Below are 22,190 nucleotides of genomic sequence, written 5' to 3' on the forward strand. Positions count from 1 at the left end.
TATGAGGAAAGGTTGAGGCACTTGGGGTTGTTTTCATTGGAGAAAAGAAGTTTTAGGGGTGACTTGATAGAGGTGTATAAGATGATTAGGGGTTTAGATAGGGTCGACAGTGAGAATCTTTTTCCACTTATGGAGTCAGCTATTACAAGGGGGCATAGCTTTAAATTAAGGGGGGGTAGGTATAGGACAGATGTTAGGGGTAGGTTCTTTACTCAGCGAGTCGTGAGTTCATGGAATGCCCTGCCAGTAGCAATGGTGGACTCTCCCTCATTATGGGCATTTAAGCAGGTATTGGATAGGCATATGGAGGATAGTGGGCTAGTGTAGGTTAGGTGGGCTTGGATCGGCGCAACATTGAGGGCCGAAGGGCCTGTACTGCGCTGTATTCTTCTATGTTCTATGTTCTAAAGCCAACCTAGCCAATTACCATCCCATCAGTCTACCCTCAATCATCAGTAAAATGATGGAAGGTGCCATCAACAGTGCTATTGAGCAGCATCTGTTTGGGAATCACCTGCTCAGTGATGCCCATTTTGAGTTCTTCCAGGGCCACTCGGCTCCTAACTTTTTTACAGACTTGGTGCAAGCATGGATGGATGTGCTGAATTCCAGAGGTGAGATGAGCGTGACAGCCCTTGACATCAAGGTCACGTTCAACTGAATGATGCACCAAGGAGCCCCAGCAAATCTAGAATCATTGGAAATTTGGGAGCACCCTCATCTGCAATTTGGAATCTTAACTGGAACATTGTTGTTGGTCAGTTATCTCAGCTCCAGGACATTTTGGCATGGGTTCCTCAGGTTTGTAACCTGGGGTCAGTCATCATCTTCAGTGCTGTATCAATGATTTTCCCTTCGGAAGCTCAAAAGCAGAGATGTTCGCAGTAAATTGTGTAACGTCAGCACCACATTCAACTCTAGGTACTGAATCAATCCATGTTCAAACATAACAAGATCTAAACAATATCTAAACTTGGACTGACAAGTGGCAAGAAACATTTACGCTACACAAATGCCAGGCACTGAATGTCTCCAGTAAGAGACAAAATAACTACCACCCCTTGACACTCCATAGTGTCACCATTACTGAATCCCTCACTATCAATATTCTGGGAGTTACCATTAACTAGAAGCTCAATGAGATTTGCTATATAATTATAGTGGCTACAAGAGAAGATGAGAGACTGGGAATACTGAGACAAGTAATTCAAACCTCGCTCCCGAAAGCTCGTCCACAGTCTGCAAGGCACAAGTTAGATGAGATTAGATGACCTGCAGTATGGAAACAGGCCCTCCAGCTCAACAAGTCCACACTGACCCTCCAAAGAGTCATCCACCCAGACTCATTCCCCTACCCTATATTTACCCCTGACTAATGCATCTAACACTATGGGCAATTTAGCATGGCCATTTCACCTAACCTGCACATCTTTGGATTGAAGAAACCAGAGCACCCAGAGGAAATCCAAGCCGATATGGGGAGAATGTGCAAACTCCACATAGACAGTCACTCGAGGCAGGAATCAAACCGAAGTCCCTGGCACTGAGGCAGCAGTGCTAACCACTGAGCCACTGGGCCGCCCACGGCATGTAATGGAATACTCCTCACTTGCCCAGATGGTTGCAGCTCCAACAAAACTCAAGAAGCTTGACACTTTATTCAGCCCCACATCTACAAGTATCCACTCCCCTCTCCTCTGCAGCAGCTGTGTGTACTATGTAGAAGATGTGCTCTGGAAATTCACAGAAGATCCTCCGACAGCACCTTCAAACCCACAACCACTTCCATCTAGAAGGCCAATGGAAACATGTGCATGAGAACACCACGACCTGCAAGTTCTCTTCCAAGCTACTCACTATCCTGACTTGGAAATATATTGCCATACCTTCACTGTCACTAGGTCAAAATCTTAAAATTCTCTCCAAGTGCATTATGGGTAAACACAGCAGTTCAAGAAGGCAGCTCACTGGCTTCTTCCTAAGGGCAACAAATACTGACCTAGCTCGTGCCAATGTCCAACAAGTGAATAAAAAGCAATTTTGCTTCAAAGCAGCCCACAAATACATTTGGGTGATGTCCTTAGAATGTGTGCTTGAATCCTTAGTTTACTTCGTACTATTGATCTTTGTCAGAATTTCCCAATTGACTTGAGGCTACAAATCAATCTCTCTTGAGCTGAAGAAGCCCACATCGGAAAGCTTGAATCATCTGAGTATCTCGGCTTACACATAACCCACTCATTAAGTTAGATTTCTTTGTGTAAGACTGTGTCAAAATGATGTTGGTATTATTTCCAGTGCATTTCTTTCTTGCAATTACTATTATTTTTCCACAAAGTCCAACTTGCGCCATACACCCTGAATGATGCTCTTCCACTTTGCACTTAGGAGTTATGAACAATGAGTAAGAACTTGTGGATCCTCGTCCACTCCACTAAAATATTAGCCTGCATTGTGATTTGCATGTCACTGAAGAAAATGTCTTTTGTATCGTCTCGTTGCAGCTGAGGTCCTATCCAAGATGAAATTTGCATTCTTAGCATTTCTAGGCATGGAAGCAAATTAATAATGAGAACAGCTAGCTCTTGCAATACCATTTTTGGGGTAGTTTCTTAAACCATTAAAAGCTAAAATAATATGTGAGGATACCACCTTGACCTAATGCATGATCTATGGTTGAAAAATGAATTGAAAAAGATTTCCAATCTGCAGAAACCATACTAAGCTTGACACATTTTGTTCCCAGCATATCATTTAAGCATTATTTTAAATAAGTTAAATTATAGTGACAGTTTATCCACTAGATATGATCACCTGTACCAAATGATGTTTTGGAAACTTAAAGAGAAAAGATATTCTAGTAATAAGTTCGGAAATATTGTGTTTTTCTGGAGTTGCAATTGTTTTGAAATCTTATATATGCACTCTAGAACAGTTTCGAGATAGAATTGAAGTATTGTGAATCTGATTTTCAACTCTGAATATTTAGTGCTGGCGAATTTGCTCTTTTCACCCAGTTTTAGTATTAATGCGCAAAAGAATTGCACTTGATTGGGTAAGAAGAAATTATGCAATTTTCTTTTGGATAGCTGTTGCTTTTGATTGATGTATGCTGTCAACAGTTTAATGTGAATATTTGTGATTGCAGTATACAATAAAGTGACTGTATTTACACAGCATTGGATAATGCTAAATATGGGTTCCAATGCATTAAATCTGTGCAGTGTGTGTTTGACTTAAGGTTCTTTTCTAGCTCATCAAGTATTTACATTTGTGATGGTAGAAGACCTTAAAAAGTAGAAAAATGGAAGCTGGAAGTAAATAGGAAGCCAGGCAGCATCAGGAGGTGAAGAAGTCAACGTTTCGGGTATAACCCTTCAGGAATGGAGGTGGGGACAGGAGGAGCTGCAGATAAAAGGGGAGTGGGGAGAGGGGCGGAGTGGTGAGATAGTGATAGGTGAATACAGGTGTTGGGTATGATCTAGTTGTTTGATAGGGATGAATCTGGTTGGTAGTTGGAAGGAAGGGTCATTTGAAGGGATGGAAGGGAGGAGGTGGGGCTGGAAAGGGAGTCAGGGGTTAGGTGGGAAGATTATTTGAAATTGGAGAACTCAATGTTGAATCCTCTGGGTTGTCGGCTGCCTAGGCGAAAGGTGGTGGTGTTCCTCCAATTTGTGGTCTGATTTTCTGTGGCAGTGGAGCAGACAAAGAATGGATATATCACAGTTGGAGTGGGAAGGGGAATTGAAATGGGTGGTGACCGGGAGGTCAGGCTGGCCCTTAATGAACCCGGTTGAGATACTTGGCGAAATATTGTCTAAGTTTATGTTTGATCTCTCTAATTTAGAGAAGACTACATTGGGAGTACCAGATGCAGTGATTTAGTTTGGAGGAGAGGCACGTGAACCTCTGTTTAACCCAGAAGCAATGTTTGGGGCCCTGGATGGAGGTGAGCGGATTGGTGTGCGGCAGGTTTTGCATCTTTTATGGTTGCCAGGGAAGGTACCGGGGCGTTTGGGTGGGGCGAACCAAGAAGTTGAGAAAGGAATGGAAATTGCAGAAGGCAGAGAGGGGAGGATGTTCTTGGTGTGATCTAGTTGGAGTTGGCAGAAATGTTTGAGGATGTAAGAATAGATGCATAGATTAATGGGATGGAGAGTGAGGACAAGGGGGTGCCCTGTCTTTGTTTTGAGGAAGGGTTTTAGAGCAGTGGGCTGAGGAATGGAAGAGGTGTGGTGAAGTGTGGTGAATGACAGTGGAGGGAAAAGCACCTTGTTTAAAATATGTGAAAGGTGGGATTCTTGGGAGTGGGGCTTCTCATCAGAGCAGATGTGACGGAGACAGAAGAATTGGGAAAACAGGATGGAATTTTTGCAGGATATGGGGTGGGAGGAAGTGTAGTCCATGTAGCTATGGGAGTCTGTGGGTTAGTAGTAAATGTCAGTTTGTAAACTGTTGCTGGAGATGGAAATGGAGAGGTCAACAAAGAGGAGGGAGGTGTCAGAAAATCCAAGTGAATTTAAGGGTAGGGTGGAAATTGTTGGCAAAGTCTGTGTATCTGCAGTTTTTTTGTCTCCTTAAATAAAAGCTGGGAGGCTTTACTATTAACCACAAATTGAACTGGATGAGCAGGTCAGGCGAGGAATTCTGAGACCAGTAACTCCTCACCTGTCTTTACAAAGTTGCACCCCACATAAAAGTCAGGAGTGTATTAAAATGCTTTTCACTTATCTGAATGAATGCAGCTCCAATAATGCTTGAGAAATTCAATACCATACAGAACAAGTCAACCCACTTGACTGCCAATCCACCATACCTTCACCATTCACTTTCTCTGTTACCAACAGTGGCAGCATAGTGCACCATCTACAAGCCGCATTGCAGTACCTCACGAAGGCTCCTTTGATTGCATCTTCGAAACGTGACTTCTGACACCTTACAGGCCAAGAGCAGGAGATGCATGGGAATGCCACACCTAGTTTGGAATTATATTGCTATTTCTTCACTGTCACTGGATTGAAATTCTGTAAGATGCTTCCTGACAGTCTTGAGTGTGCCTACCAAATGGACTGTTGTGGTTCTAGGAGGCAATCACAGCCATCTTCTCAAAAGTAGTTCAGGATGCCCAACAATGTCAACACCCTGTGAGCAGAGAAAGGCTTCAATAATCTGAAGCACAAAGGGATTTGGGAATCGCAAGGTTAAATGCAAGTTCACTTGGTAGTTAGGAAGGCAAATATGATGTTAGCATTCATTTCAAGGAGACTAGAATGCAAGAGCACAAATGTACTATTGAGGCTACACAAGGCTTGGGTCAGACTGCACTTGGGATATTGAATAATTTCAAGTCCTGTACCTAAGGAACGAACAAGCTGGCATTGGAGAAGGTCCAGAGGAGGTTGACAAGAATAATCCTGGGGCTGAGTCGTAGTTGAGGGCCTCTGAGTCTGTACTCGTGTGTCTGGAGTTTAGAAGAACTAGGGGGCAATTTGATTGGAACTTAAAGGATGCTGAGATGTCTGGATAGAGTAGACATGGAGAAGATGTTTCCACTAGTAGAAGAGACTGGGAGCTGAGGGCACAGCCTCAGAGTGAAGGAGACTACACTTGAGAACTGAGGCGAGGAGGAATTTCTTCAGCCAGAGGATGGTGAATCTGTAGAATTCATTGCTGCAGAAGACTGTAGATGTCAAGTCGTTCAGTGTATTTAATTCAGAGATAAGTTCTTGGGTGGTAAGAAGTTCGAGGATTATTGGGAGAAGGTAGGAGAATGGGGTTGAGAAACCTATCAGCTGTGATTGAATGACAGAACAGACTTGATAGGCTGATGGGCCTAACTCATTTCTTACATCGTATGGTTGTATGGAATGAATAAAAAGCGTAAGTATTTATGGACAGAAAATATATAACAGTTGACCATTATTTACTTTATTAGATTTGGATGGTTGAGTAAATTAGCTTTGAATTATGTCATCAATATTTGTGAAATTGTATTTATACATTTAGTATGGGAGAAAATGAAACAAACTGATGGGCAACATTCCCTTAGGTGTTTTTTTTTTAAAGAAGCGAGTGAGTTGCCTCAGAAGTCTGAAGTGCAGAGAGACTTGGGAGTTCTAGTTCAGGATTCTGTTAAGGTAAACTTGCAGGTTGAGTCAGTAGTTAGGAAGGCAAATGCAATGAGGGCATTTATTTTGAGATGACTTGAAAATAAAGGTAGCGATGTACTTACAAGGCTCCATAAGGCTCTGGTCAGGCCACATTGGAAGTATTGTGTGCAGATTTGGGCCCCATATCTCTGGAAGGAGGTACTGGTCCTGGACTGTGTTCAGAGGAGATTCACAAGAATGGTCCCAGGAATGAAAAGCTTAACATATGAGGAATGTTTGAGGACTCTGGGTCTATACTCAGAGTTTAGAAGGATGAGCTAAGATCTAATTGAAACATACAGAATACTGAATGGCCTGGAAAAAGTAGATGTTAGGATAGATGTTTCCATTGGTAGGAGAGACTCTAAGACACAGCCTTAAGAGTAGTCGGAAGATTTTTCAGAATGGAGATACGGAGAAACCTCTTCAGCCAGTGAGTGGTGAATCTATGGAATTCATTGCCACGGAAGACTGTGGAGACCAGGCCATTGAGCATATTTAAAACTGAAATAGGTTCTTGAGTATCAAGGGTTATGGGGAGAAAGCGGGAGAATGGGGTTGAGAAACTTATCAGCCATGATTGAATGGCAGAGCGGACTCGATGGGCTGAATAGCCTAATTTCTGCTCCCATGTCTTACGGTCTTCATGTACTCTTAAAATAAATTCTTACGGTATACACTTGAGTAATAGTCAAATTATTTTGGCAACATAAGGTTAAATTTATGGGATCGACTATTACACGAATACTACTATTGAGGGGCTGAAATTCATGCCCGTCAAAATTCATACTGTATCATTAGCAGAAGCCCAAATAATCTCTAAGCGAAAAAAGAAAGAAAAAAGAATTATTGTAATTCTGAAACCCCAGAGCAGAACACAACAGCCAGCAGATTGAAAGACTGGGAGCAGAAAGGAACAACCAACAGACTGGAAAGCTGAAGTGGAACAAGATGTCAACACGCTGGCTCGTAAATGTTGATTTGTTATCTGTGTGAAGAACTAGGGTCAACTTTTACATGAGATATATGTAAATTTCCAGGTTATTTGGCCAAAAATAGGGAGTCGATTTGTATATGAGATCAACTATTACTCGAGTATATACAGTCATTTCAATCTTAGTAGATAAAACTTTTATTGGAAGTTTAAATTTTGTTTTTTTGAATTTTGTCTTAAGTATTAAATCTTTACTGTATTTTGCAATACTTCAGCTATCAATGAATTGGTTGAGTCCATTGTGGACCATATAGTTTGCACATAGCACTTAATTTGCTTTGGGATTTTTCAGTCTTTCCATCTTTGAATTATTTGATTGCTTGCATTACATTCTGGTTTTGGTTTATGTTTGAGCCCTGCTAATTTGTTATATGGTTCACAGCAGCTTAATTATCAATGGCAGAAGAGTGGACAATTTGCATTGGAGTCAGTGGTGCATAACTTAGCATGGGATCCACAAGGTAAGAAAAAGTATTAATATTGGATTGCAAGTTTGTTTAATGAATGCCAAGTAGTCAGCTGATTACATTTGATCCGAACTGGCTGATTTTTTTTTCCCCCAATTGTCACTTGTCCAATATAAATTTTGCTCTCTGTGTTTGTACAGTAATGGTGAAAATACTTCACTGTCAACAAGACCTTTCTCCCTCTTGCAATTCTGACTAAGTTAATTGCGGTAATGAAAACGTGAATTGAAATTTTCAAAACAGTCTGATGTCTTGAGGTGGAGATTATCCAGTTTGTTTGTTTTTAGTGGTTCAAGCTGCTCACAACAATCACTCCTTGTTATTATGTTGTTTGTTTAACATGGTGAAACATCCTCAGTCACTTGGCTGGAACATGGTAAAGAAAACTTTACACAAATCCATACAAGGCAATGTTACGGCAAATCATATTAGAAGAGATCAAAATTTGATAATTGAAATCAATAGATTTGGTGTAAACTATTCTAGAATATAAAGATGGATTGTGAGCCTGCAAACTTTGAAAAGGTTGATCGCATCATTCACCTCAGCTGTTATTCAGTTGTGTCGGACTTCGTTCTTAGTTATGGCCAGGGAACCAACTGCAATGGTTTTCTGCCGACCCCCCAAGTAATGCCTCTAAGAGGCCCTGAGGATCTCCTCTTGGTGTCCTCCCCTTTTCAAACTACATACCATCCCACGGAAACATAATACAAAAACACGTGTTTCACAAACAAACTGACAATATTCAGATTTATCTCATCAGCTGCATCACCCCTCAATCTACTCCATTTGCCATGTCTGACTTTTTGAGACATATTCTTAAGCCATGAACATCACTATCTGGGCCAACAATTATTACCCATCCCTAGTTATCCTTGAACGTCCCGAACAGCTGTTGTCTGTATGATTTAGGGAGGGAGTTGCAGGTTTTTGGCTGCAGAGCATGACAGAGATTCAGTGTTTCCATCTAGCTATGTATCATTAGCAAATATCATTACATGACACTGTCGAAAGCAAAGTCATCAAAATGGATATAAATATTTGTGCCACTCCACTTGGGTGAGACCCAAAAAGATGAAAATTTTCCATTTGTTTCTACACTCTGCATTCTGATATTAACCTAAAGCCTGTGTCCTCTAGTTCTGGATTCCCCACCCTGGGGAAAAGCTTTTGTTTATTCCCCCTGTCCATGCTCCTCATGATATTATAAATCTCTATAATGTCACCCCTCAGCCACTGACACTCCAGGAAACACAGCCCCAGCCTATTCAGCCTCTCCCTGTACTCAAACCCTTCAACCCTGACAACATCTTTGTAAATCGTTTTCTGAACCCTTTCAAGTGTACAACATCCTTCCTGTTGAAGGTAGACCAGAATTGTGCACACTCTTGCAAAAGTGGTATAACCAATGTCCTGGACAGCTGCAACATGACCTCCCGACTTATATAATCAATTATTTGACCAGAAGTGAGCATCCTGAAAAACTGAGCTTAGAAAGGGTTTATGGAGTGATAGTGAAACAAGCAGAAGTGCAACATCAGGATTGAGCACAGGGAATAACCAAAGGGGTACACAGACAGGGGAAAAGCAAGTTAACAAGTGATAGAATTGATGGCCTCAATTTTAGTAATTAATTCTATTAACTCCTTGCATTTGTTAAAATATCTGTCAAAGGATGCAGTAAACAGTAAACCTTTGTCTGACACTGTTTCAGATTTGATATGTTGTCAAGATGTCACCCTATTGAAAGACATCTTTTCCTATGTGATATGAAAAATTGTATAACTTGCATCACTATTTAAATTGCATTACCATTCTAAAATATAATGCTTTGGAGAACTAGGGTTTTCTGAACAAAAAGACTTTGTTTTTATTATCTTGTTGTGCCTTTCAGCAAGGGCATATTGAGATCAAGTTTGAATGTTTAAACAGCCTTAAAGTAACAAGCATTTTCCATTTTAGGAATTCGTCTCTTGACTGGTTCCAGTTGTTTGCAGCTTTGGTCCAATGGAAATCTTGAAGCTAATATTAATGAGGAGGAAGCTGCAGATGAGACCGATCCAAGTAAAGTCAGTGATTGGAGATGCATCTGGGAGTCTAAGTAAGGGAGCATTATGACTTTGGCTGTGAATTAGATACAAATTTTGTTTACACAATTTTGATTCTAAGTTACAGGCTGACAAGGACTGTTAGCTTGTAAAATGTAAAGTAGTTTATAAAATTAATGTTATTTTAAAATTTTAATTCCTTATTGAGCAGTTTGGTGTTTACGTAAAAACAGAGCATGGAAGCAGGCTTTTCAGCCGGTCATACTTGTGCTCACATTTGGTATAACTATCCAATTTATCCTTTTACTCTATTCTTTCTCCGTTGCCCTGTGTTGTATTTTTCTTTTAAGTCATGTTTCCAATTCTTCTGTATGTTTATATTGAATCCTTTTCACAGTATATTCTGGATCACAATGACTATGCTAAGGAAAATTTTGATATTACTTCTAATTCTTCTGTCAATCACCTTAAATTTGTTTTCTGTTTGAGCCCTTCGGCCACTAAAAACAATTACCCTTTATTTAACTTGTTCAAACACTTGTGTCAAACCTCACATTAGCTTTCACTGCTGGAAGGAAACCTTTGCAAATTCTCAAATATAGTAAAATGCTGATGATCTAAATTAGAAGCAAAGTGCTGGACAAAGTCATCGGGTCTGGCAGCATCTGCATTGTATAATTTGAATTAGAATATGAACTCTGTTTCTCTCTTGATAGGTGCAGCCAGATCTTCCAGGTTTTTCCAGTATTTTGTGTTTTTGTTCCAAATTTCTCACGCTCTTGCTCCCTCTCTGCGTGTGCGCACGCTCAGCCTCCATCCCAGAAATCAATCTAATAAATGTTTTTTGCATCTGCTTCAGTGGCTTTGTCTTTTCTAAACAAATAGCTAGAGCTGTGCTAACATTTGTATATGTTTAGTATTTCTCTTTTTTGTATCAATTTATAAAACTTGCACTTCCATAAACTCTGACCTGTTATTATTTGAAAGATTTGTGCATGAAGATTTGCAAGTCTTGAAAATTGTATTATTTGAGGTTACATTTTGCTTGAGAAGACAATATTCCCTTCCCTGTCTGACTTCTCTCCTTTGAATTTCATCTCCCATGTTTATTAATTTCACTAGCTTGTCTGTGTTCTCTTGAATCTATTATATTCCTTGCTGTTTACTACATTACATTTTGAAGTTTCCAACTTTGCCATGACTGACCCAGGAAATCAGCCCCCACCATTCCTAGAGTTGTCACAAATGTGAACATTTGATTATACGACCAAAATGCACTATTTCAGCTAACTGTTTACTTCAGGTTACAAGAATGTTCACACTAGGCTCTTTTTAATTAATGACTAGAAAATCAATGCTTATTGTTAGCAGACAGCTTTAACTAACAAACCAAGTATAGAGGAAGCTGAAAATACTCAGTAGGTCTGACGCATCTGTGGAGAGATGTTAACACTTCAAATCCAGTATGAAACTTCTTCAGGGTTCTCTGTTCATTTCAAATTTCCAATATCTGCAGTGCTATGCCAATATTTGAGTTTTAACCAATAGCAAGAAAGGAATATAATTTGTTTACTTGAGCTTCCACTTTCTAAAAATGTATTCCCATGCACGTACAAACAGATCTTATAGGTGGGGAAGGAACAAGAAAATTGGTGAAGCACAGTTCAAGTTGCACCTGAGTTGTTTTTTTCTTCACTTCCCTTCCAGTTCCTTTTAATTGTTTGAGAGCATGAGGTTGTGGACTGTAGAATTCTCAATTTTTCTTGCGTTACTTAGGCTTCGATCTTTCAGTATCTCTGAAGGTAGATTTTCCCCTTGCGCTTTCAAGAAGAACTTGCAGAGAGAGACAGTAAGTAGTCCTCAGAATTTTCATTGTTTTCTTGATTCTCAGAAAGGGGGGGGAAGGGAGAGAGATTTATTTGTTTTCTCCACAGGCTGAGTTTTTACTGTATTCAAACAAAGCTGTAACACCTGCTCGGAAATTAGGCAAGATGTTCTGATGCTTAGCTGAGCATGCACAACCAATCCTGGTTGAAATATCAATGAGAAGTGTCACTGGGGGTAGCTGCCCTGAATACATCCACAAAGTCAAGGTGTCCAGCGTCCTCCCACTGCTTAAATATTTGTAGAAACAACTCTTGAGGAGTTTAGCTGACTTTTTGTTTTAGTACCTGCAAGATCACCTTCCATAACATTCAAAAACAGAATGTTCCAGAATAATGATAATTACAGAATTATCTCATAATTCTGTCTTGTAGCCCCAAATCCAATTCCTTAAAGTGTGTCAAAAATAGCAATGGCCCTGGTGCTAAACAATGGGCAACAATTTCAGGCTGTAATCTGAAAAGCATTAACAATACCTTAACAATTTTTGTCTGCTAGCTCACTTTTGTGTCCAATAAGCTTCATCTTAACATGCTTTAATATTATTGATTTTATTATGTGTAGTTTTGATCTTGTTACCTAAGGAAGGGTGTATTTGCTACAGAGGAATGTAACAAAAGTTGAATATTTACCCAAAGATTTATAGGGCTTACCAAGAAGGAAAAGGAATGATTTTTCACCAGATGTTCTTTTCTATAGGGTGGAAAGCTTTGGGTTGGAGGAGTCTGATCTATACGTGTAGGACACAGTCGCAAAATAAGGGATAGAACCCTTAGGACTGAAATGATAAATTTCTTCCCTAAAGGTTGTGAATCTTTGAAACTTTGTACTGTAGAGACCTGTGGAGCTTTAGTCATTGAGTATTCGAGAGGTAATCAGTCTTGGAATTGAAGATATCAAGAAGTATGTTACTGTGAGAAGATGATATTGATGTAGAAGATCACTTTTATGACCTAGTTGAATGTAAATACAAAATTTGGCTGATGAATGGGAAACTGTAATGGATAATGGGTGTCTTTTGGGCTGATAGAAGATTGATAGTGGTTTTCCTATAGTTCTGTATTTGAATGCATGCTTTCCTAATGTATATAAATAATGTACTAGATGTGTATGGGAGAATTTCAAATATTAGGGATGACAAAAAATTTGGGAGAAGTAAAAATTGAGGACTGTGTTGAACCTCAAGAGGGCATTGTGAAGTGGACAGATAATTGGCAGATGAAGTTCAATGTGGAGAAGTGAGATGATCTACTTTGCAGTGAATATGGAGGGACAACAGAAAATCAGGGTCACTTAAAAAGGATGCGCAGGAGCAGTGAGACTTTAACGTACATAGCATTTAAAGGTGGCAGGACAGTTAGGAAGTGCTTAAATAAAACATACAATATTGTAGACATATTAAATAGGAACATAGACTACTACAGTAAGGTGAAAGTGAGGACTGCAGATGCTGGAGATCAGAGTCAAAAAGTGTGGTGATGGAAAAGCACAGCAAGTCAGACGGCATCCGAGAACAGGAGAGTTGACATTTCAGGTATGAGCCCTTCATCAGGAATATTGGGGGGAGTTGGAGGGTTGGATCTGGTATAAGATGGTGGGTAGGGGAGATGAGGAAACTGGTGAAATCGACATTGAAGCCATGTGGTTGGGGGGTTCCAAGGCAAAAGATGGTGTTCTTTCTCCAGGTGTCCGAATGGCTGGGTTTGGCAGTGATGGCGGCCCAGGGCTGGCTTGTGCGCACCAAACAAACCCACTGCCCTGTGGTTGACCATTTCAACTCCCCCTCCCACTCTGCAAAGAACATCCAAGTCGTGGGCCGCTTCCACGGCCAAATCCTCGCCATCCAGACACCTGGAAAAAGAACACCTCATCTTCTGCCTTGGGACCCTCCAATCACATGGCATCAATGTCTATTTCACCAGTTTCCTCATTCCCACCCACCCCGCCCCCATCTTATCCCAGATCCAACCCTCCAACTTGGCACCACATTCTTGAATTGTTCTATCTGTCCATCTTCCTTGCCATCCATCCCCTCCAGTCTACACTCTGAACTATCGCCATCACCACCCCCTTCCTTCATCTACCTATTGACTTCCAGCCTACCTTCCCACCACCCCAGCCCGCTTTGGTCCACCCCCACACTCCTGATAAAGGCTTATGCCTGAAACATTGATTCTCCTTTGGAGATCTCTCTTCGGATGCTGCCTGACCTGCTGTGCTTTTCCAGCATCACACTTTTTGACTACAACAAGGTGATTGTTATGTACTCAGACTTCAGCTGGAATATTATCCCTGAAGTAGAGACATCCTTCAGAATGTATAGAAAAATAATTGCTTTTGTGCACAGCATAATTTTAAATTTGCTAATAAGTAAGCCACCTGAATTCAAATTTTGAAGTTGAATTGAGCCTTGCATGTGTTAAAAGTATACTTGATTTAAATTTGAAACATTGCATGATTTATTGGAATTTGCATTAATTGTATTGCATTTAAAATGCAATAATTAAACAATTACTGAAACAATTAAACAATTTCAAATAAATGTCTTGTTCTCATATTTGATCAAGAATAAAATGCAACATTGAAGCTGATCCTATATTCAAGCATCAGATGCCAACTCTGTTTTGATTTGTAAAGCTACATTCTAATTAGTACACTATCAATACTGTGTAACATAAATGCATTTTCCCACAAGCTAACAAGGCTGTAATACTTCATCCATTTACCCAGTAGAATCTACTATAGTGCTGTTTACAGTGTCATACGGTCAGGTTTGTACTCAGCCACAAAACCAATTCCTGACTCAGTCTAATGTTTTGTGCCTATTTATCACAACAATTCCAATCCTTCCCTCTGTGTTCATAACCAGTGTTATGCTTCACATGGAGAGTGCACTGAAAATCAAGCCCCACTATCCCTAGAGTCAAACATTGAAAAAAAATTATCAAGGTAGTTAAAGTTCCTAATTCTTTGGCTGAGAGGAAGCCTATACCAGTTTTCAGTATTTAATTACAACTGCAATTTTGCCTGTGGTTAGAATCTATCAACTGTAAACATATAACTTTACTGTTTAAAACTCTTAATCTCTTTCTAACAATGAATTTTTATAAATGGATGGAAATAAATACTGTGGAAACAGTACAACAGCACCATTCTTCTGGAATCGATGCAGGGTTTCCTTTTGTTTCAAAGGAGAAAGTGAGGTCTGCAGATGCTGGAGATCAAAGTTGAAACTTTATTGCTGGAACAGCACAGCAGGTTAGGCAGCATCCAGGGAACAGGAGATTCGACGTTTCGGGCACAGGCCCTGTTTCAAATACAAAGTGACGAGCTCAAAAGTTTATGAAGTCTGACTCATTAAAGAAAAGCAACAGCTTAGAGCAACTGGTGGGAGAAAAGAACTGTGTTTAACTTGCAGTATTTTACTGGAAGGAGAGAGAAAAACACAGACGTGTGCACATACACCTTCCCTTCCAAGGTTCCAAGGGCTGCTTACACCCACAAGCTGTTCAGCTATCCAGGCACAGTTAAGAAGAGAGTTTCATCACGCTGATAACCCTTGGCATCCACAACTGGTTGCAATCTCATGAACTAATCAGCTGCTTGCTGCCTGCTAACTCTCACTTAGTACTCATGCCCCAAGTTCTACTGTCTATTCTTGCACGTCTCCTCACTGCTTGCAAAGTAATTGTGTAACATGCTTGAGAATGATTTTCATTAACTTGTTCTTTAGAAGTAGAACAATTTCTTCCTCATCTGTTTTGTAAAACAATCTTTTGCCCAATTCAAAATCCAAAATGAAAATTCAAGTAAAATAAAAAGATGCCATCTTTCCACCAGGCTTTAGAGATAATGATTGAAATTGGCAGTGTTGTGTATTAAAAAATGAGCAATCTGATAGAATTTTAAGACAACTTTGTATAATCTAATGCTTTATTCAGTTTTGCTATATAGGTTTTCATTGTCCATAATTTCTAAATAATTCTGTAGCCTGCACACATACAAGTTAAATTACGCAATAAACACGTTATCCATACAAATACTAAAAACATATAATTATCCAAATGTATTGAAACTTTCAGGTTACATTTATTTCTTTGCACTGTCCAATAACTTATTGAATGCCAAATACAATGTAAAATGCATCAGAATAGGCTGAGAGTCCTATATTATAAAGCAAACTAAACCACAAAACCTAACGGTTTACATTAAAACTGCATATATGCAAATGTGTAATAGGAATTATTTACTATGAACACAGCCCCAGACCAGTAAAAATATTCCAAATCAATCTTGATAAAATTGTGTTGTAACTGTATTTTAATAATTAAATCTTCTTTTAATGGAAGTTTTGATCACCATTCATCAGAAACCAAAATCCAACAGCTACCTTGAACAGTTAACATTAGTCATATCATGGCCAAGAAGCAGGTCATTATCCATTTGAGTCCATTCACACGCAGTCCAGACATTTAAATTCCTTGCTCCATTCCTTTTCTACTTGCTGCTTTAAGTTAAGAAGACAAGTCTTGGAGGATCGATAGTGTTTCTGAAACCATGGTGAATTGCTTGACTACTTGGTAAAATTCTCCAATTGGACTTCCTACTTGCTTTGTTTTCTTTTACGCTGTCTCTTGCTTTAATTATCCTCCTCATGGTCAGTCCTTCCTCACTGAATCCACCATCTGCTCTATTTTTGAGGCATGTTGATCAGGTAGGTACAGTTTATGCTCCATTAGCTGATCACAGTTGGTCTAATAGTGGGAAAGTAATACACTGGATATCGGTACCCCTTCACAAGCATGGGGAAATGTCAGTGAGCATAAAACTTAATAATTATCTTGCTGAAAAATTAACTGTCCACAATGTCTGGGAACAGAATTAGTCTCGCGTGAAGTGCTTCATGATGCTAGTTTATGGGGAGGTGATGGCCTAGTGGTATTATTGTTGAACTGTTTCACAAGTGATGTGGCTAATGTTCTAGGGATCCAGGTTTGAAATCCACCATGGCAGTGGGTGGAGTTTGAATTCAGTAATTTGTTTTAAAAATATGGAATGAAGAGTTTAATGATGGAGAATCCATTGCCAGTGGTACAATTGGGGATGGGCAATAAATGCTGGCCTCCGACATCCACATCCTGAGAGTTAATATCAAAAAAGTTACTGTATAGGCTCAAATGCGAACTGTTAGTTGGATAAGAAATTAGAAAGTCATCGCCTGAAAGATCTCATACTACAGCACATCACTTTCAGGAGAAGTGGGAATGAAAGATGAAAAACTCATTTTGTTCAGTAGTGCAAATAATATTTAGATATTGTAATCATGAAGCTTCATGATGCCCAATGTAGTTTTAAAATGTTATTTGATCACCCAAAGGATTGTACAATTATTACCATGCAAGAGGAGCTACTCATGCCATTGAGACTTCACTGACTTTCAAAATGAGCATTTTTCTGAAGGCTGTTCTCCAGCCTTCTCATCATGACTCTGCATGTTTTCGTTCACTGGTCACAGTCTAATTCTCTTTTGAATACAATGATTGAACTTGCTACCAATGCACTTGGAAGCAATGCATTCGAGACCTTAATCATGTGATGTTTGAATATTATCTCTTGTATGCTTTTATCAGTTTTGCCAATTACTTTAAATGCATACCCTCTCCTTGATTCCTTCATGAGTGGGAACAGTTCCCCCATCTACTCTGTCCACACAAAGTTTTGAATACCTCCATCCCCAACTGTGTCTTTTACAAGGAAACACTCTTATCTATCTTCATAACTGAAGTTCCTAATCTCTGTAACAGTTCTCATGCATCTTTTGTGTGTTTTCCCCAATGCCTTCATATTCTTCCAAAAGTGCACTGCTTTGAGTTGCAGCGCTCCCAACAGAGGCCAAGTTAATGTCTTATCCAAATTCAACATAACTATTTAATTCTTGTGCTGTCAGCCCCATTAGAAAGTTTCAGCTACTGTATATTTCATTTAGCTACTCTCAATCTGTCTTGTCAGCTTCCATGACATTTATATATCTGCGTTCTGATCCCTCCTTTCCTGTATCCTTTATTTAGTTTAGTCTTTCCATGACCTTCCTACCAAAGTGTATCATCTCCTGTTTCTCTGCATTGAATATATTTGCCACCTGTCCACTCATGCCACCAATTTTCTGTCCTTTTAAAATCATACTATTCTTACAGTGTACAGTGCTTCAAGTTTGATCTCATTTACACGTTTTAATTTGGTTGTTGTGTTGTTGTTCAGAATATGTAGGGAGAACTATGAATGCACTGTTGGTCAAGCTGACTGCTGTTTATTAGCCGTGAGAGGCAAATTTTTTTATATGGAGGGTGATTCATGTATGGAATGAATTTCCTAAGGAAGTGATTGCTGCGGGTACAATCACAATGTTTAAAAGACATTTGGATAAGTACATGAATTGGAAGTATTTGGAGGGATATGGGCCAGGAGGAGTCAGTTGGGACTAGTTTGGTTTGGTGGACTGGTTGGACTGAAGGGTCAGTTTCCATGCTGTATGACTCTATAGCTATGATGTAATTTTGCTTGACTTTGTATTTTGTTTTTTTGTTTACATGTATTCCAATTTTTTTCTTTTAATTTTCCCAACATTTCATACCCCTCTAACCTAGACACATGAACAGATTTGACATTTTAGGTTTGGACTTGGCTGTTAGTTTTTGGATTGGTGTGAATGTTGAATTTATTTCCACAGAACTGCATCTCCCATTCATCTATTAAAAGTGTCTCCAGATGGTGAATTTTTTGCAACAGTTGGAAAGGTATTCATATTTTTTTCTTAGATTTCGACCACTGATACAATATTTGCTATGTTCTGAGAATGGTTTGTTTGACTTTATCTTGAATAATGTAAAGTATCTGTAATAAGATTTCCACAAACTTGAAGTAGTTGAATTGAGAAATTGGACATTACCTAATCATCTTTACATGTAAATTTCAGCCATTAAAAGCTTAATTCTTGCACAAACTGAAAATGAGTTCCTGGAATTATCACATAACGGAATATGCATCGATGATTCAATTCCATTTAATTAACCTTATTAACTCGGCCCAACAGCATGTCCAACCCATTTTCCTCACTTCTGTCCTAACCTTTTCCCTCCCCCAACAATGATAGCATTCCCCCTTGTCCTCACTTGCCATCCCACCAGCCTTTGAATCATATGCCACCATTTCCATTATCTCAAGTGAAATACCACCGCAAGACACCGATTTCTTGTCAGAATTCTACAGGGACCAGAATGAACAATAAAACTGGCTTAAGAGGCATAGTGATAGGTAGAAAAAAATGAAGTTGATATTTAACCATGTGGAAGGAAGAAAAATAATTTAAATGTGAATTTCAAGCCAAACTGTTTCTTACAGCTCTGTCTTAAAATTTGATCTGGTGGTACTGAAGAGCAACCTATACCAACGCCATGAAACAGTTGGTTGTTTAGTCAGTTAAAAACATCCTTGTCAGCCCTGCTTTCCACTAGATTTCCACCATGTCACTTAATATTGCATGTTGGTGTCTCACTGTGTATTTTAATCAGTATTGGATACTGTTCTTTTACTTTTGAGTATTCATTTTCTCCAGTCTCATATACTTTACTAAAAATTTTTACTGTCGATTGTATCATGTTACTTGGAATCTGCTCCAGTTAAAACAATGAGAATGTTGAAACTTCTCTTCAGGCCGGTCTGTCTTACTGTAGCCTTGCCATTGATTCCATCCCTCCTGCTAGCTTTGGGTTGAATCAGATGGTTTCAAGCATCCCCATTAATGCCAAGCTGAACTTAAGACCATGTAGCTTCTATGTCACAGAAATTATTTGGTCTGTGACCTTAACTGATTGTACCTGAATCTACTAGTTGCTGAAACATTTATTAGTGCCTAAGTCATCTCTAATCTATTTAATTGCTCATTTGACCAGTCTTTCTTTAATATCTAATCAGGCTAAACTTTCAAATGATCTTTTTCTTCTTCCTGTGATGTATTACCAGGCCTTGCTTGCTTGTCACCAAAGTTAACATACAGACACATCTTATTTAAACTTGAGACTTTCTTTCTTAAAAGTTTTCAAGATCAAGTCTCTCCTTATCTCTAACTTTCACGTCTATAATGTCCCAGACCTCTGTCCCTTTGACTCTTTGTGCATGCTTCCGACTGTCCCATGCTGAATGTTTTTAGAACACCTGTAGAATCTGTGTAGGGCTTTTACTTTGAACTTTCTCCTCATTACTTCTCATCCCTCCTTTTAAGTCCCTTTTAACCCATTTAAGTTTGTGGTAACTTTCTGTAGTCCCGCATACGTTTTTGTTCAACTCTTGGATCTTGGTATATTTTACCTGATGTAAGGGCTGAATTGTCCTGTGGATTCCAAGACCCTGGTATTGGGGCCAAGTGAGTCCTCTAACCTTCTACTTGCGAGCAATAAGTAAAATCTTTCTTTAATTAAAGATGGTAGGCAATCTCTCAAAGCTGGAGACTAAGAGGAATGGTGGCTCCATCAAGAAAGATAGATGTTACTGAAACACACCTGTGATTTTGACTTGTTGACCAACATGAAAGGATTGTATTGAAGATTGCTAAGGACTGCAGTGACATAGGGAGAAAAGTGAAATCCTCCCTTAAGTCTGTTTGTTAACAGTTTTAGCCTTTCATCACTGTCTCGCAGTCACTGGGCCATTCAACCTCTGACACTAGGTGGCCTGACCACATAGCAGGATCCTGCTATGTGATGTCAGTAGATTACTGGCACAACATTGGCCATGAATTGGATCATGTTGTTCTCAACATCTCTAGACTTGGTGCTCAATCCATTTCCCTGATCATTCTGGGAATTTTTCCCAGTGTGTGAATGCATTGGGGAGTTGTTCCAACACAAGTTCCCACTATTTTCCTGTGAAAATCTAGCTCTGGAAATGCTGTTTAAATGCCAATCATTGTAGTTTCAATGATTTGTTACAAAAGAAGCGCCTTGACAGTCTTGCTGTTCACTGATTGATTGATATAAACATAATCTGTATAGCAAGGAGTCCATTAACTATTTGGTGCACAAAAAGTTTCCATACTGTCTCTTACATGCTTTGCAAGTCACTAACTACATTCTCAATGGGAATAGAAGGGAATGACTATTACATTTGTGACAGTTTTTTTTCAGTAATTATACTTCGTGATTAAATCTAGAAATGTGGTGTAGAAGTTGCAAAATATCTTTACTCCATTTGGGTAAGTATACTTTGTAGTAATGTTGGATGAAAAACATACTTTAGCTCAAATGTTCAAAATATGTCTCCTATCCTATCCTCCCAGGATGACTGTCTTGTGAAAGTGTGGTATAATTCCAGCAGCTGGCAGACAGCAGTGATGGCACCAGTCATACCAGTGGATAAGAAAGAAGGAGATATTGATTTTTCTTTTGTATACTTAGCCCATCCTAGGGCTGTTACTGGATTTTCTTGGCGGAAAACCAGCAAGTACATGCCAAGGTTAGTACGTGTTGATAATACTTGCAGTAGTTATGGTCTGATTAGTGTTGATATTAACAGGTAAAAAATGTTTAGCAATCACAATGATCAAGTTCACCCTGAAATATCAGTTTGAGACCGGTGCTTCACAAATTACTCAAAAAGGAAGTTCTGTCAAAATGTTTTTTTTATTTGTCAGCTTATTTTGTTGTACCATTCTGTTTTTTAATATGAATGTAATATTGAGCTGAAAACAAAATGACTCATTGCTGGAAAAACTCAGCAGTCTGGCAGCATCTGTAGAAAGAAAGCAGCGTTAATGTTTTGGGTTAGGTGACCCTTCAGAACTTCGAACCGTTTCTCTCCACAGATGATGCCAGACCTGCTGAATGTTTTGCTAGCAATTTTTGGTTTTGTTTGATTTCTAGCATCCACAGTTCTTTGGGGTTTAATTTTGTTTAATATTAAGTTTTATCTTTTCTGTGTAATTGTTTATATTTAACACACCAGTGCCTTTTCCCATTTAACTCCCTTTTTCTAAACTCTGGAGATGACATGACATTGCAGTGTTTTTTTTTCTTGGTGTGGCTTTAAATTGTACCACTTTACTTTCCACACTCTCCAGCAATGTAAAAGTCACTTTACAGAAATGTTTTGTTTGTCTTGCATCAGGGCAGATGAAAATTGACTAGATTTCCAAAACACAAGAATCTAACTGAAGGAGAAAAGGGCGCTGGCTATAGAGCAATTTTAGGAGAATTATGGGATGTTTGTCTTTATCAGTTGAGGTATAGATTATAAAAGCAGGGGCGCCATGCTAGAGTTACGCACAAATTTAGTTAGGCCACAGCTGGATTAGTATGCGCAGCTGTAGCTACCGAAGGAAGAATGTGATTGCACTGAAGTGGGGGCAGAGAGATCAATCAGGATATCGGCTAAGAGAGGCTGGATAAGCTTGGGTTGTTTTCTTTGAACCAGAGAAATTTGTGGGGCGACCTGATAGAGGTGTATGAGGTTATGAAGGGTATGAATATGGCAGATAGAAAGCAGCTAGTTCCCTTTAGTTGAAGGGTCAGGAACAAGAGATTATAACCCGAAAGGCAGCGGTTCAGAGGAGATTTGAGCAAAGGTATTTTTTAAAACAGGGTAAAGGGGTTCTGGA

At 39.3% G+C, this 22,190-nt stretch overlaps 1 protein-coding gene across 5 annotated transcripts in view; it reads left to right on the forward strand.

The window, feature by feature from the left end:
* The window catches only part of LOC122560620 (dmX-like protein 1), a 236,632-nt gene that overhangs the window by 41,103 nt on the left and 173,339 nt on the right, over positions 1-22,190 (forward strand). For 3 of the 5 annotated variants that reach the window (XM_043711479.1, XM_043711440.1, XM_043711459.1), the window contains exons 4-7: positions 7,526-7,604; positions 9,573-9,711; positions 18,270-18,336; positions 20,874-21,049. In XM_043711479.1, the coding sequence (XP_043567414.1) occupies positions 7,526-7,604; positions 9,573-9,711; positions 18,270-18,336; positions 20,874-21,049 (461 nt within the window). Of the gene's footprint in view, positions 1-7,525; positions 7,605-9,572; positions 9,712-18,269; positions 18,337-20,873; positions 21,050-22,190 lie in introns of those variants that run through there. The other 2 variants (XM_043711450.1, XM_043711469.1) reach the window with 2 other exon arrangements.

Source organism: Chiloscyllium plagiosum, chromosome 2, assembly GCF_004010195.1.
Source record: "Chiloscyllium plagiosum isolate BGI_BamShark_2017 chromosome 2, ASM401019v2, whole genome shotgun sequence".
In the NCBI taxonomy this organism is placed as follows: domain Eukaryota; kingdom Metazoa; phylum Chordata; class Chondrichthyes; order Orectolobiformes; family Hemiscylliidae; genus Chiloscyllium; species Chiloscyllium plagiosum.